Source organism: Tripterygium wilfordii, chromosome 10 (genome assembly GCF_013401445.1).
Source record: "Tripterygium wilfordii isolate XIE 37 chromosome 10, ASM1340144v1, whole genome shotgun sequence".
In the NCBI taxonomy this organism is placed as follows: domain Eukaryota; kingdom Viridiplantae; phylum Streptophyta; class Magnoliopsida; order Celastrales; family Celastraceae; genus Tripterygium; species Tripterygium wilfordii.
Window position 1 is genome coordinate 10,061,635 of NC_052241.1, and position 14,359 is coordinate 10,075,993.

Genomic DNA, 14,359 nt, shown 5'->3' on the forward strand with positions numbered 1-14,359 from the left:
TGATTTTCACAAGGATATAAGTACATTTTTATAATGGTAATGTTATTGGGAAAGATGGCTCGACAATTGTCACACCCGCTCCATGACAAAATTCTTAATCTTTATAAGTAAAACAACAAGCTCAGTGATATATCCACGTTGTGATTCTAACGTTAATGCAAATGTATAGATGTCATTCCTTTAATTAGTTTTTGATCGGTACATCACAGTTTTCCCTTTTTAGGTTGATTGAAGATTTTACCATAGATAATAAAAGCGGAATACATAATGTGTGTGCAAATATTAATTTTAAAAGAATAAAATTTTAATTTATGTAAAATAAATCATTAATGGTATGTGATCGCTACAAGGATACCATTATTTAGTCATTGAAAATTAGGTAAAATAAATATTAAATAACCAAACATATATTATATGCTATATATCTGTCACCTAATTAATATTGGAATATATAATAAGAGATAACCTTAAAAAAAGAGTCAATTGCAGAAATACATATACTAATACGATGCATGCATATGTATTTCTCTGTTTCGCTTTACTCCACAAAAAAATACATGTGGCCTCATGTAACTGACTCCTCTAACGTGGTTGCATGCATTAATTTTCTATACAACCCGATCATCAAGACCCTGACTAAAGTCCACTTTAAGGCGGCTAAACATGGATTTATACCAGGCGCATATGTATGTTCTCTACGTCCACATCTAGAAATATTAACATCAAAGTGACGTCGTTTATGTTTATGCTGTTAACATATAATAATTTAAGGAGGCCATCACCGTCTTGAGCAAATGCGTCTAAGCCATCCTTCGTACGTGGTGCAATCTCAAAGGCTACCGACAATGAAACAACCCAGCGCATCCCCTGCTAACGTGCGCCTCATTTCGTCCCTCTCCAATCCCCATATAATATAACTCTATACTGCTCTCTGTCTTCTAGCTCAAAATTTCTCACTCGTTTCATCTCCTCCATTTTTCTCTGCAGATTGAATCTATTGGCTTGCTTTCCCCGTCAGTCCTTTCATTCACTCTTTCTATATATGGTCTTTGTTGTTGATTGAAATCTGGTTTTCTTGAGTAATCCTATTGTGCTCAACAAATTCAGTTACAGATCGAGCGAACTCAGCGGTTCCTTGTGATTCGTGCTGATTCGAGCTCCTAAATTGAAAGGATATCTCCTTCGCCATATGCTTTCTGTCATTCTAGGTCTGCATCTTTGTCTTGAAGAAGTGTCAACTGGATTGGTTATATGGGCTTGAGATCATTTCTTTCTCAGGCTTTACAATTGGGCTTATTTCTCTTTACTTATCAGTTGTTTTAATTATATGGCCCATAACCTTTGGACCCATGTATTTTAATAGTTATTATTTTCAAATGTATTAGTTTATTCTAGCTGTCCCATCTTGTATTCGTTGGGCTCAGCTCCTTTTATTGAGACTTGTAGTATGTTGTACATCACTTTTGAATATATGAATTACAAAGACTTTCGTCTATCTCTCCTACAGTCTTCTTCTTCCTCACCTTCTTCTTCCTCAACTCATCTCTTCTGATTAAAGCATTTATACTTTGAATTTATATCATGGTATCGGAGCTTGATCCGTCAAGCACAGGGGCAACAGCTTCAGGCGTTGCTCAAACAACTTCAGGAATCCGCACTGAGGTTTCAGAAATACCAACATTGTCAACTGGTATTATTTCTTCAACTACAGGGATCAACAATTTCTCCATGGCAAGTCCATCACTTTCGTCCTATATCCCTGCAATAAGTCAAACAGACTTGTTAAGAGCAACTAATGCTTCAACTATTAACACTGGAACTCAAGGCAACTTGGTTTCAGGATACAATTACACAACATCCACCTTTCACCATGTCACAACCTATTTTACCTACACCTCCAACTTACCCAAACATTTCATCACATCCAAATTTACATAATTTACTTTCATCAGCACCAGTGCACCATTACAGTCATAACCTGTTTCAAAATCCTTATGCTTGTTTGCCTAATTATTTTTCTGTTCATAAACTCATCTCACTGGAGCTGACTGGAAGCAATTACCACCTATGGAGCTCAAATTTTTTAAATGCTTTGGAGGCTAGGAGTAAGGTTGGGATGGTGGATGGTACTCTTCCTATACCAGCTGAATATGATCCTAATTTTCCACTATGGAAGCAATGCAATGGGCTCATCAAGACATGGATCACAAACTCTGTTGTACCTAATATTCAACAAAATATTTTAGGTTGGAAAACAACGGCAGCAGAGGTCTGGACAGATTTGAAGAACAGGTATTCTGTGACAAATCTCATGAGAGTTTTTGAAATATCTAAAGAAATCTCAAATATGAAGCAACTCTCTATGTCAGTCAATGACTATTATAGCAAATTGAAGAGTTTATGGGATGAAATGCAAGAATATGAAGGCTTGACACATTGCAAATGTGGCAACTGCAAGTGTGAAGTTCTTAAACCAGTTCTCATCAAGAAGAATCAAGAAAAGGTCATGCAGTTTTTAATGGGTTTGAATGAGAGCTACAGTGGAATTATCAGTCAGATCATCCTCAAAGAGCCCTTCCCAGACATTACACAAGCATATAACATGGCTTCTCAAGAAGAAACTAAACAAAAGATGATTGAGAAGGCTCCTGTTGTTACTCAAGAAGCACTCATTATGGTAGTAAACAAGTTCAATGGCTCAAACAACAATGGAAGCTCAAATAATGGAGGTTCAAAGCCTTTTTACAAGAACAATCAGAACAAAAGAGAAGCATAAGGGACTAGCAAGTTTCAGCATGGCAACAAAGATTCACAGTTTTGCAACTACTGCAAACTCACCAACCACACAATAGACAAGTGTTTCAAACTGAACGGCTTCCCCAATCAGCCCACAAAGAAGCCAAGGTACAATAACCAAAATCACAACTTTACAAAGTCATCAGTCAATCAGGTTGGAAAAGATAATGGACAGAAAATGGCAATGGAATTCACAGAAGATCAGTACCACCAAATTATCAACCTATTATAAAACAAAGGTACATATTCAGATGAGTCTACTGTCAAACAATCTCAGGCAGCTTCTGTCTCAGGTAACTTTACATATTATGCACATAAGTTTCTTAACAAATGGCTCATTGACAGTGGAGTATCAGATCACATTGTTTGCCATGCATCATTGTTCATATCATGTCATCCTGTTAAACATCAATTTGTGCACTTGCCAAATGGACAAAAACATGTTATTTCTCACATAGGATTAGTAAAATTATCAGATAGAATAATTCTTAAACAAGTCCTATGTGTTCCCTCATTTAGTTTTAATCTAATTTCAGTTAGTAGGCTAACTGAAGATGATCAATATTCTGTGATTTTCACAAAAGGAAAATGTGAAATGCAGGACATAGCCACTTTGGAGAAGATTGGCTTGGGAATGAGGCATAGAGACTTGTATCTACTCAGCAAGGATGTTTTTGGGCAACTAGGACAGAATTCTTCCATTAGTTCTGTTGTAAAATCAGGTGTTTGGCACAAAAGATTAGGACATCTATCTAAGAATATCCATAATTTGATATGTAATGTGCCAAACACCACTAATGATGATTGTAAACATTGTATTTTGGGGAAAATGAAGAGAAAGACTTTTGCTACTAGTGACACAGTTTCTGATAAACCTTTTGATTTAATACATGTTGATATATGGGGTCCACATTCTACAATTTCAGTAGATGGTTTCAAATACTTCTTGACTATAGTGGATGATTATTCAAGGATGACTTGGGTATATCTTCTGAACAATAAAGGCCAAACCAGAGAGTATCTTAAAGGATTTATAACATTTATAAAGGTACATTTTAACACAATCATTAAGACTATTAGATCAGACAATGGACTGGAATTTAATATGTCAGATTTCTATCTTAGCCAAGGCATTCAACATCAAAGAAGTTGCCCCTACACTCCACAGCAAAATGGGGTAGTGGAGAGAAAACATCAACACATTCTTAATACAGCTAGGACTTTAAAACTTCATGGTAACATTCTTGACATTTTTTGGTCATTCTGCATTCATACAACAGTTTTTCTTATAAATAGACTTCCTAGTAGAATTCTAGACAATAAATGTCCTTATGAAATTCTATACAACAAACCAGTTGATTACACACAACTTAGAACTTTTGGTCGTTATTGCTTAGCTAAGGATAATAGACCTCTAAGTTCAAAATTTCACCCTAAAGCAAAAGCTTGTGTTTTCTTAGGATATCCTATGGTGATGAAAGGATATAAAATGTTAGACCTGGATAGTCAAGACATTTTTATTTCAAGGGATGTTAAATTTTATGAAGATGAATTTCCTTATCACACACCAACAGAAACACCAATCTCTTCAACTCAAGTTAAAGGAGATTCAACAGCACATAAAAATCAAGACACAAAAAGTGTTAGACCTAGTAGGATAACAATAATGCCATCGTATTTGACATATTATGAATGTAACACTATTGCATTACATTCTCATACATCTCATGATCATTTCATTGCATCTATTTCTATGCACAGAGAGCCTAAAAGCTATACTGAAGCCATCAAACATAAGCATTGGTGTGATGCCATGAACCTAGAAATAAAAGCCTTAAAAGCAAACAATACTTGGGAATTGGTTCCCCTTCCCTTAGGGAGAAAAGCCATAGGTTCAAAATGGATATTTAAAATTAAATACAATGCATATGGTAGCTTAGAAAGATATAAAGCTAGGTTAGTAGCTCAAGGTTTTAGCCAAAGTGAGGGTTTTGACTACAAGGAGACTTTTGCTCCAGTAGTCAAGATTACCACTGTTAGGCTTTTCTTAGCTTTAGTTAGCATGCATAACTGGTTTACACAACATCTAGATGTCCATAATGCTTTTCTTAATGGAGATTTGGAAGAAGAGGTTTATATGAAAATCCCTCAAGGTTATGAAAAACATAAATCTAAGTTAGTTTGTAAACTAAACAAGTCTATATATGGTCTAAAACAGGCTTCTAGACAATGGAATACAAAATGTCAGCAAGCACTTTTACAATTTGGTTTCAAACAAAGTAAGGCAGACTACTCCTTGTTTTACTATTACAGTGGATCAAGTGTAGTTTTGTTATTACTCTACGTAGATGACATGGCTCTAGGAAGCAATGATATTGATCTCATACAGAAAATTAAAATTTACTTAGGGAATTGTTTCAAAATAAAAGACCTAGGACCTCTTAAATACTTTCTAGGTTTAGAAATACAAAATACTAAATCTGGTCTTGTTTTAAGTCAAAAGAAATACACTGCAGATTTAATTCAAGATACAGGTCATTCACATGCTAAAATCAGCAACACTCCTATGGATACTAACAACAAATTGGCCAAGGATAAAGGTATCCGTCTAGAGGATCCTCTTCAGTATAGAAGGTTAATAGGCAGGCTCATGTACCTCACATTGACCAGAGCTGACATTAGCTACACTGTTAATTCACTCAGTCAATTTATGCAAGCCCCAACAGACACTCATTTACATGCAGCATAGAAGTCATCAAATATCTTAAAGGTTCAGATAATAAAGGGCTTTTCTATCCTAGCACTAACCCTATGCACATAGAAGCTTTCTGTGATGCGGATTGGGCTGCTTGTACAGATACAAGAAGGTCTGTTACAGGTTTTTGCATAAAGCTAGGCCAATCTTTGGTTTCCTGGAAGTCCAAGAAGCCAATAACTGTCTCAAGATCATCAGCCGAAGCTGAATACAGGGCCATGGCCTCTGTCACCAGTGAATTAACCTGGATAGCTAATCTACTCAAAGAAATTCAGATTCCCATCAACTATCCCATGCGATTGCATTGTGACAATCAAGCAGCGATTCACATCGCTACAAATCCGGTGTTTCATGAATGCACGAAACACATAGAACTTGACTTGTATTTCATCAGAGAAAAAGTGGAACAAGGGAAAATAAAACTGACTCACCTGAAGACTGATGATCAGCTAGGAGACCTTCTGACAAAGCCCTTATCTACTCAGCGCCTTCAACATCTTCTCTCCAAGCTGAATCTGTTTCATCAACCACTTCAGCTTGCGGGGCGGTGAAAGGATATCTCCTTCGCCATATGCTTTCTGTCATTCTAGGTTAGCATCTTCGTCTTGAAGAAGTGTCAACTGGATTGGTTATATGGGCTTAAGATCATTTCTTTCTCAGGCTTTACAATTGGACTTATTTCTCTTTACTTATCAGTTGTTTTAATTATATGACCCATAGCCTTTGAACCCATGTATTTTAATAGTTATTATTTTCAAATGTATTAGTTTATTCTAGCTGTCTCATCTTGTATCCGTTGGGCTCAGCTCCCTTTTATTGAGACTTTGTACATCACTTTTGAATATATGAATTGCAAAGACTTTCGTCTATCTCTCCTACAGTCTACTTCTTCCTCACCTCCTTCTTCCTCAACTCATCTCTTCTTATTAAAGCATTTACACTTTGAATTTATATCATAAATAGAAACACTGTTCAAGTTGTAGATTGAATCATATAGTTTCGATATTCTGGTTTAACTGTGTGGCCTTTTTCCATCTTTGGTTTAAGCTAAATCAGTTCAATTGGTGGTGTTTGGCTGTTGGTGTTGTTGTTTACTTGATTTACTGAATTGGGTGTGCGTTAGTTTCTATAATCGACGACATGGTTGTATGATTTGTTGAAATTAACGATCTGATGAGACGCCGTCCGACGGCGAGCATCCCTTCAGAGATGATGGAGAAGGGAAGTGCCAAAAATCAGCATACTCGCCTCTGCTTCTTGGCTGCGTTGTCTGCATTTTTCTGGATTTTGTTGTTCTACTTCCATTTTGTTGTTCTAGGAGGTAGTGCCCTTGATGAATCTCTTAAATTAGGTCCCAGGTCCATTAACACCCAATCCACTACTCCTGCTGGAGTGGAGCCTGGTCATGTTTTCACTCAATCCATCCCTGCCCCATTGAGCAAGAACCCTCCCAAGACTTCCCAGAATGTTAAGCAAAGAACCGAGGAATACCCTTTTATGAGAGCCTTGAAAACTGGAGAGAATAAGAGTGATCATTGTGGAGGAAGGTACATTTATGTGCACGATCTGCCTCCGAGGTTCAATGCAGACATGCTCAAGAAGTGCAAGAGTTTGAGTCTTTGGACCAATATGTGTAACTTTACCACCAATGCTGGGTTGGGGCCTCCACTGGAGAATGTTGAAGGGGTGTTTTCCAATACAGGATGGTATGCCACGAGTCAGTTTGCTGTAGATGTGATATTCAGCAATCGAATGAAGCAGTATGAGTGCCTGACAAATGATTCCTCAATTGCTGCGGCTATATTTGTGCCATTTTATGCGGGTTTTGATATAGCTAGGTATCTTTGGGGGCATAATATATCAACCAGAGATGCTGCTTCACTTGATTTGGTTGATTGGCTCATGAAGAGGCCTGAGTGGCATATCATGGGAGGCAGGGATCATTTTCTGGTGGCAGGGCGGATAACATGGGATTTTAGGAGACTTTCAGATGAAGAGACTGACTGGGGTAACAAGCTTTTGTTTCTACCTGCTGGGAGGAATATGTCAATGCTTGTGGTTGAGTCCAGCCCCTGGAATGGCAATGATTTTGGCATTCCATATCCTACTTACTTCCATCCTGCAAGGGATTCTGATGTCTTCATCTGGCAGGACAGGATGCGGAAATTAGAGCGGAAATGGCTGTTCTCTTTTGCTGGTGCCCCACGCCCTGACAACCCCAAATCTATTAGAGGGAAGATCATTGATCAGTGCAAGAGTTCAAAAGTGGGAAAGCTCTTGGAATGTGATTTTGGGGAGAGTAAGTGTCATTCTCCAAGCAGTATAATGCAGATGTTTCAAAGCTCCCTTTTCTGTTTACAGCCACAAGGTGATTCGTACACACGGAGATCTGCTTTTGACTCAATGTTAGCAGGCTGTATACCTGTCTTCTTCCATCCAGGGTCAGCATATACACAGTACACTTGGCATCTTCCAAAGAATTACAGTATATATTCAGTGTTTATTCCAGAGGATGACATCCTTAAAAGAAATGTCAGCATAGAGGAGAGGCTTAGTCAAATTTCTCTAGAGCAGGTGAAGATCATGAGGGAGCAGGTTATTAATCTCATTCCGCGATTGATATATGCAGATCCTCGCTCAAAATTGGAGACTCTTAAAGATGCTTTTGATGTTGCTGTACAGTCAGTCATTGACAAAGTTACAAGGTTGCGTAAGAACATTATGGAAGGCCGCACAGAATATGACAATTTTGTAGAGGAGAACAGTTGGAAGTATGCCTTACTAGATGAAGGACAGCGAGAGGTGGGAGGTCATGAGTGGGATCCTTTCTTCTCAAAACCAAAAGATGGCAGTGGTGATTCTGGTGAGTCATCTGCGGAAGCTGCTAAAAATTCTTGGAAGAATGAGCAGAGAAGTCATGAATGAAAAAGAAATATAGCAGTATAGATGTTGAAGATAGTGGTTCAAAACAAAGACTGCTTGTGTTGAAGGATCAATTGAAGGTATGATCTTTCATCAAGTTTGACAGGCGCCCAGATCCATGTTTAAAACATAACACAGATGCATATCATCCTGTTTCTGATATGGTTTCATAGAAATTTTCTGGAAGTTTTTGCATTATGGATTATTTGTCACCCATTCTTTGTAGTGTATATTAGCTGAGATTCATCATTTCCTCTGCTTAATGTTATTGTTCAATAAATGGATACGGGAAATAATATAGAGCATTAATAGCCGTTTCTCGACTTTCGAGTCTGTTAATTCTTCTACGCACCATAGTTTTTTTCTTCTATTCAAGTTAAAAATTGGGGAACTAAGCCTTAGTCACCATCCTTCTCAGAAAAAAGCCATCTTTAGCGTTAGCTAGCATGCATTTAACTTGTTGAAGAATCTGACATATAAGAAAGGACGAATCATCCATGTCACTTTACCTCCAAAAAAGAAAAATTCCTTGGCATGTAATGTGGCTCAAGTTATGATAATTCTTGTACTGCTTCCAATACATAAGGGTGATTTTACTCGTGTGAATTTGGTTTAGCAAGCTACTAACTCTGGAGAAAAATAATGTGTGGACCTGTGGTTTGATTCCCTCATGTTTTTGCGTTGATTTCCTCATGTTTTTGCCATCTCTGTTCATTTATCGGTAACAATGACAGTTGTAACAAGAAGCTTAGTTTACCATCTATACGTGCTTTGCCTTAATCAGGATCCTGTTCTAGACTTCTAGCTTCTGCTGGCAATTGACACTAACTGCAATCTATGGTATAGCCTTAATTAACAACAAGGTCCACTGTCAAGTGTATTGGCAGCTGACTGACATTTTGAAGCAGGTTGAAGACTACATTCTATTGAAGTCGGATTCCTTCACTTGAATACCGGCATTGTATTCATCAACAACTGTTATGTTTGAACTGTTTGAATCCTTGCTATCATTTCCTTTATGTATACATGTTTTATTTGCTGAACTTGGTCCAGAAATACGCTGAAGTGTGTATACACATAAAGACCAGATGTACTGGAGTTTTCATGGCCAGCGGGGGAGAAACTAATCAGGTGTACCTTTTCTTTTAGTTTTACTGGCTTCAACTTATATGTGATAGTGAACTTCTTTGTTGATATGATACTTTGAAGCAAAACATAATTTTTTCTGTTGTCTGCCTCAACTAATATACTTGGACTCTTCAATATACTCCGCCATACCGGTGTTGACACGGCTCGATGTGGGTATTGGATACGTGTCAGTTCCTTCAAACTTTTTTTTTTGGACACTTCATTTTTTTTTTTTTTTCCTTGTGATTCTACTCATTAAATGTGAAAACTCAATTAGAGAGACAATTTAAGCCTTTGTCCCAATTCTTCCAACCGTTATTATATATTCATTAATTTATAAGAAAATTATTTAAGTTATTGGTTGATAAGATTATTAAACTTCATTCGATAAAAATTAGAAAATCATTTCAAAATTACATTGATATTTTTATATGGTATTCCTAACACATATAAGATGGCCTACCCACATATCTGTATCATAATTTTGGACGGTGATTGTGTACCCGTATCGTAGTTTTTGGAATGCGTTCAAGCAATTTTCAAATTAAAATCCAACACTTAGATATGTACCCATACTCGACACATATACCCGAGTCTAGGTATCATGGAGCCTCAACATGACTTCAAAATGGTGTACTTCTTCCATATTTGGTGCCTGAAAAAAAATAGAGCAAAATGCCAGACAACCCATGAGACTTGGGCCCATGGGGTCAAGACCGCCAAACGTTTCAAAGCCTTTGAGCCCCATAAATGAATGGTGAGTCTGCTAAACTCAATTACTGAAAATACACCCTCAGTTTGACACAGATTAAATTACTGAAAGACGCATTTCTGACTTTCTCCCCTTGTTCATGACTCTATTACACATGTGATGATGAGAAACTAAGACCTGCAGAGATACACAAGCTGCACGGGAGATAGGGAGCCACAAAATACAAACATAGAGCGTGCTCATAAATGCACTACAAACCTCATTTATTGCAGAAATCTCATTATATTCTTGACTCCTAATTCCCAAATGAGAAACAAAGATTTTGCATTTGCAGGCTTTGAATCTTAACGTCCATATAGGTAATAAAGTTTGATCAGAAATTCTCGTGAATCAGAGGGTATAATATATATTATATATATATAGAAGCTCCTCTGTATGTGAGCAAAGGATACTCGTGATGCAGAGCTCTGCAGTTTCACGAGCTTCATATTCTTCTCAGAGAGCCTGAAATGGCTCCTCAACCCAGTTTTGAATTCTCCTTCAACCCTTCAAATACCCTCACATTCCTTTCACCAATTCATGCTTCAGAATCTAAAACCCAGTTTCATAGACTCTTCACAGTGCCATGACAATCATGAAAAACCTGTTCTTTTACAGTTTTTTGTACTTGGTTACCATCCATGTCACTGCAAGTGCTCTTCAGACTTACATTGTTCAGCTGCACCCACATGGTGTAACCAGTTCTTCCTTCACTTCTAAGGCTCAGTGGCATCTCTCATTTCTTGAACAAGCCGTTCCCTTAGATGATGACCCTTCCTCTCGTCTTTTATACTCCTATCATTCTGCCATGGAAGGTTTTGCAGCTCAGTTGTCTGAAACTGAGCTCCAGTTCTTGCAAAAGTTGCCTGATGTTATTGCAATTAGACCTGACCAGCTGTTCCAAATTCACACAACTTATTCCTACAAATTCCTAGGACTAAGCCCTACAAGTTCAGGGGCTTGGTATAAGTCTGGTTTTGGTCGTGGAACGATAATTGGAGTACTTGACACTGGAGTTTGGCCAGAGAGTCCAAGCTTCGATGACAGTGGAACGCCTGCGGTTCCCAAGAAATGGAGAGGGATTTGCCAAGAAGGGCAAGAATTCAATTCATCCCCTTAAAACTGTTTATGGGAATTTATGCATGGTTGGTATGCTATGTGACAGAAAATAAGGTGGGAGGGTAGAGTTTGGCAATAATCACATGAAATGAAAAATCGAGCGGCTTAAATGAAATTAAAAAAAAGGCATGAAATGTAATAAAAATTCAGATTAAGAAATCAAGAAACAAGTACTACCAGGGAAGAGAAATTAAGTATCAGAGGCTTTTAACCTAATTCAGGTCAGAGAATATAAAGGATAAAGCAGAATAACAGAGGGAAGGTCTCCAGTCTCTAGATCCCTCATTACAAATCATTTCCATTGAAAAACCAGCAATTCTTTAGGATTTGTTGCACTAACAAAACCATCACTTGCTCATTAACTGCAAAATACTAACTACTGCTATTTTAGGAGGCGTCGGCCACTGCCCATAACCGCAAAATACTAACTACTTCTGCTATTTTAGGAGGCGGCGGCCACTGCCCATACCTTTTCTTCTGTACACAGCGTATTGCAAGCTCAGTGACGTTCACTCCACGACTAGCATCAAAACCCGGGTCTCTCTTCAGGCTCTTATGCACGAGCGAATTTTTACACCAAAACCTCTTGCTTAGTTGGCTGTACTTCTCTAGTGCCCATTGCTGAACTGTACGACCTCTATCCTTCCCTTGCATTGTGGCTTGCCAAGCGGCGATCGAGCTGTCCCTGTCCCAGACCCTCTTGCTTATGAGCATAAGGAGTACCACACCAAATGCAAATACATCTGTCCACTCTGTGTAGATACCTATCAAATAGAATTAAAAAACAAAAGGCATTAATTAAGCGCCCAGAAAATTAGCCGAAGGAAACCTCCAGAACCCGATCCAAGCTCTTGGCATGTAAGAACCACATAATGGCAATGGTTGTAAAAATAATTTAATAAGTATTGTGATGCACCTGTATCAAAATATTGAGGATCAATATAGCCGAAAGAACCACATAAAGGCCTTCTCTTACATGAGATGTCAGGGGGGGTATAACCAAAAATCCCTCCCACCAGCATAGCAAAGTCAAATAGAACAGGATTGGAATCCTAAAAAGAAAGAGAAGAATAATTAGCCATTCACCACTGATTAAGACGAGAATAATAAAGCATATAAAAGATGTACAACTAAATCCAACCTGATCAAGCATTACATGAGCAGCATCTATATTGCAAACAAAGTACTTGGGTTCATAGGAATGTAAAAACTCAATCACAGATGCAAATTTAAGAGCGACATTCAACCTCGTTTGCCAAGTAAAAGAATCTGCAGATAAAGCAGGAATTGTAAGTAAAATAAGAGGGAGATTGTGTAACAATCCAATTTTTTTTAAAGCAATGGAAATCAAAGTAAGTAGCATCACCCTGTTTGATGAGCTTGTGCAATGTGTCCACAGAATTAAGATCATAGACAACACCAATATGATCATCATCATCATCATCACAGCAATACCCAATCAGCTTCACCAAATAAGGATGATCCCTTATGCGGCTCAAGAAAATAACTTCTTGCTGGAATGACGGCAAATTAGACAAATAAACTAGATAGGATATATATATATATACACAAACGACGGGACGGGAAGTTATGTTAAGAAGCATACCTGCAATCTCACAACATTTTCACGCCCGACAGTAGTGTAGACATCTTGAGGAACCCAAATTTTCACCGTCACCTCTTGACCCTGCAGAGTTCTTCCACGGTAAACTTTGCAAAATTGGGTCCAGTCAATAAAATTCTTCTCGCTGAAGTTATTGGTGAACATCTTCAAGTCATTCCATTTGAATTTTTCTGGAACTCTGCATCCATTATCTGATTCCATCCCCAATTCGGGAATGACAGATGTAACAAAAAGAAAACCCTAATTATCCATTACCCAATTCCACCGGTACACTTTGCAAGAGTAAGGTAGACAAAATTCTCCTTACCCAAGTTAATGGCGAACTTCACGAATCGCTCCCAGTCGGGTACCTCTGGAGGTGATGTGAAAAGTGCATCAAACCCTAACAGATGTAATCAAAAGAAAAAACCATCATTATACATCAATCGACTACACTGGTACGCTTGGCAAAATTGGGCAACGTCAATAAAGTTATCCTTACGCAAGTTAGTGGTGAACAACTCCAATTCCTTCCCATCGAGTTCCTCCGGAGATGCTTCATTAACCGATTCCATCGATCCTTCATTAACCGATTCCATCGCTACTAATTAGGTAAGGATAGATGTAACAAAAAGAAAATCCATCAGAAGCCTGAATACTATCTTAATAGAAAATAACGGGGCAAAACCAATAAATCATACAAACCATAAGGTCATTATTGACAAACCTTGTCGTAGATTCTCCAAGTCTGCACCGAGTTCCGCTTCTCCAAGTCGTCTCTGCACCGAGTTTCTATTTGGTTCGAGATGTGTTGCCCTAGATCGTGATGCATATGGATTTTATGGAGGTTGGTAAAGGGTTTATATCTTGTCATGGGCTCAAGGTCAAAGATTGAAGATTGTTATTGGGCTTTTTCTACGGGCTCGGCCTTTTGTAATGGCACATGTGATATACATTAACATAGCTTGTTGAAACGGTGCACTTCGAGTGCATCTTTGAATTTAATCTTGTTTTTATTTATCAGTCATGTCACCAGGGGAGGAGAGAACTCTTTTAACTACTTTTTCTTGGCACAGGAGAGTTGGACTTGGACCAACTGGAGATATTGGGTGAATCGTCTCTTGTTTGCAAAGAGTAAGCAATAAACTTCTTTCGCATAAGACTTACCTAATGCCTTGACAGCCCAGAACTCTATGACACTTGTCTGGGACTTAAAGTAACAAATCAACCAGAGAAAAAGAAAAAGAAAAAGAAAAAAACTGAATTTCAACTTGAGAAAAAGCAC

General features: G+C 38.0%; 2 protein-coding genes across 4 annotated transcripts in view; one reads left to right on the forward strand and one right to left on the reverse strand.

Annotated features, from left to right (window-relative positions):
• LOC120007708 (probable serine/threonine-protein kinase PBL21) overlaps nucleotides 1–13,952 on the reverse strand; it is a 45,926-nt gene extending 31,974 nt beyond the window's left edge. The window contains exons 1-8 of one of the 3 annotated variants that reach the window (XM_038858103.1): nucleotides 13,802–13,952; nucleotides 13,577–13,675; nucleotides 13,403–13,477; nucleotides 13,078–13,286; nucleotides 12,838–12,985; nucleotides 12,613–12,740; nucleotides 12,388–12,523; nucleotides 11,646–12,235 (exon numbers count right to left, since the gene is read on the reverse strand). In XM_038858103.1, the coding sequence (XP_038714031.1) occupies nucleotides 11,859–12,235; nucleotides 12,388–12,523; nucleotides 12,613–12,740; nucleotides 12,838–12,985; nucleotides 13,078–13,286; nucleotides 13,403–13,477; nucleotides 13,577–13,673 (1,170 nt within the window). In that variant the 5' untranslated portion in view covers nucleotides 13,674–13,675; nucleotides 13,802–13,952 and the 3' untranslated portion in view covers nucleotides 11,646–11,858. Of the gene's footprint in view, nucleotides 1–11,645; nucleotides 12,236–12,387; nucleotides 12,524–12,612; nucleotides 12,741–12,837; nucleotides 12,986–13,077; nucleotides 13,287–13,402; nucleotides 13,478–13,576; nucleotides 13,679–13,801 lie in introns of those variants that run through there. The other 2 variants (XM_038858104.1, XM_038858105.1) reach the window with 2 other exon arrangements.
• On the forward strand, nucleotides 1,010–8,797 carry LOC120007707 (xyloglucan galactosyltransferase MUR3-like). Its single transcript, XM_038858102.1, has 3 exons — nucleotides 1,010–1,164; nucleotides 6,511–8,477; nucleotides 8,576–8,797. Exon 2 carries the CDS (start codon nucleotides 6,725–6,727, stop codon nucleotides 8,474–8,476), a length of 1,752 nt encoding a protein of 583 aa, XP_038714030.1. The 5' UTR covers nucleotides 1,010–1,164; nucleotides 6,511–6,724; the 3' UTR covers nucleotide 8,477; nucleotides 8,576–8,797.
• Nucleotides 13,953–14,359: the final 407 nt, after the last annotated feature.

What these genes read in the sequence shown, in the direction of transcription:
- LOC120007707 (XM_038858102.1), top strand. Translation starts at nt 6,725, where the DNA reads ATGAGACGCCGTCCGACGGCGAGCATCCCTTCAGAGATGATGGAGAAG.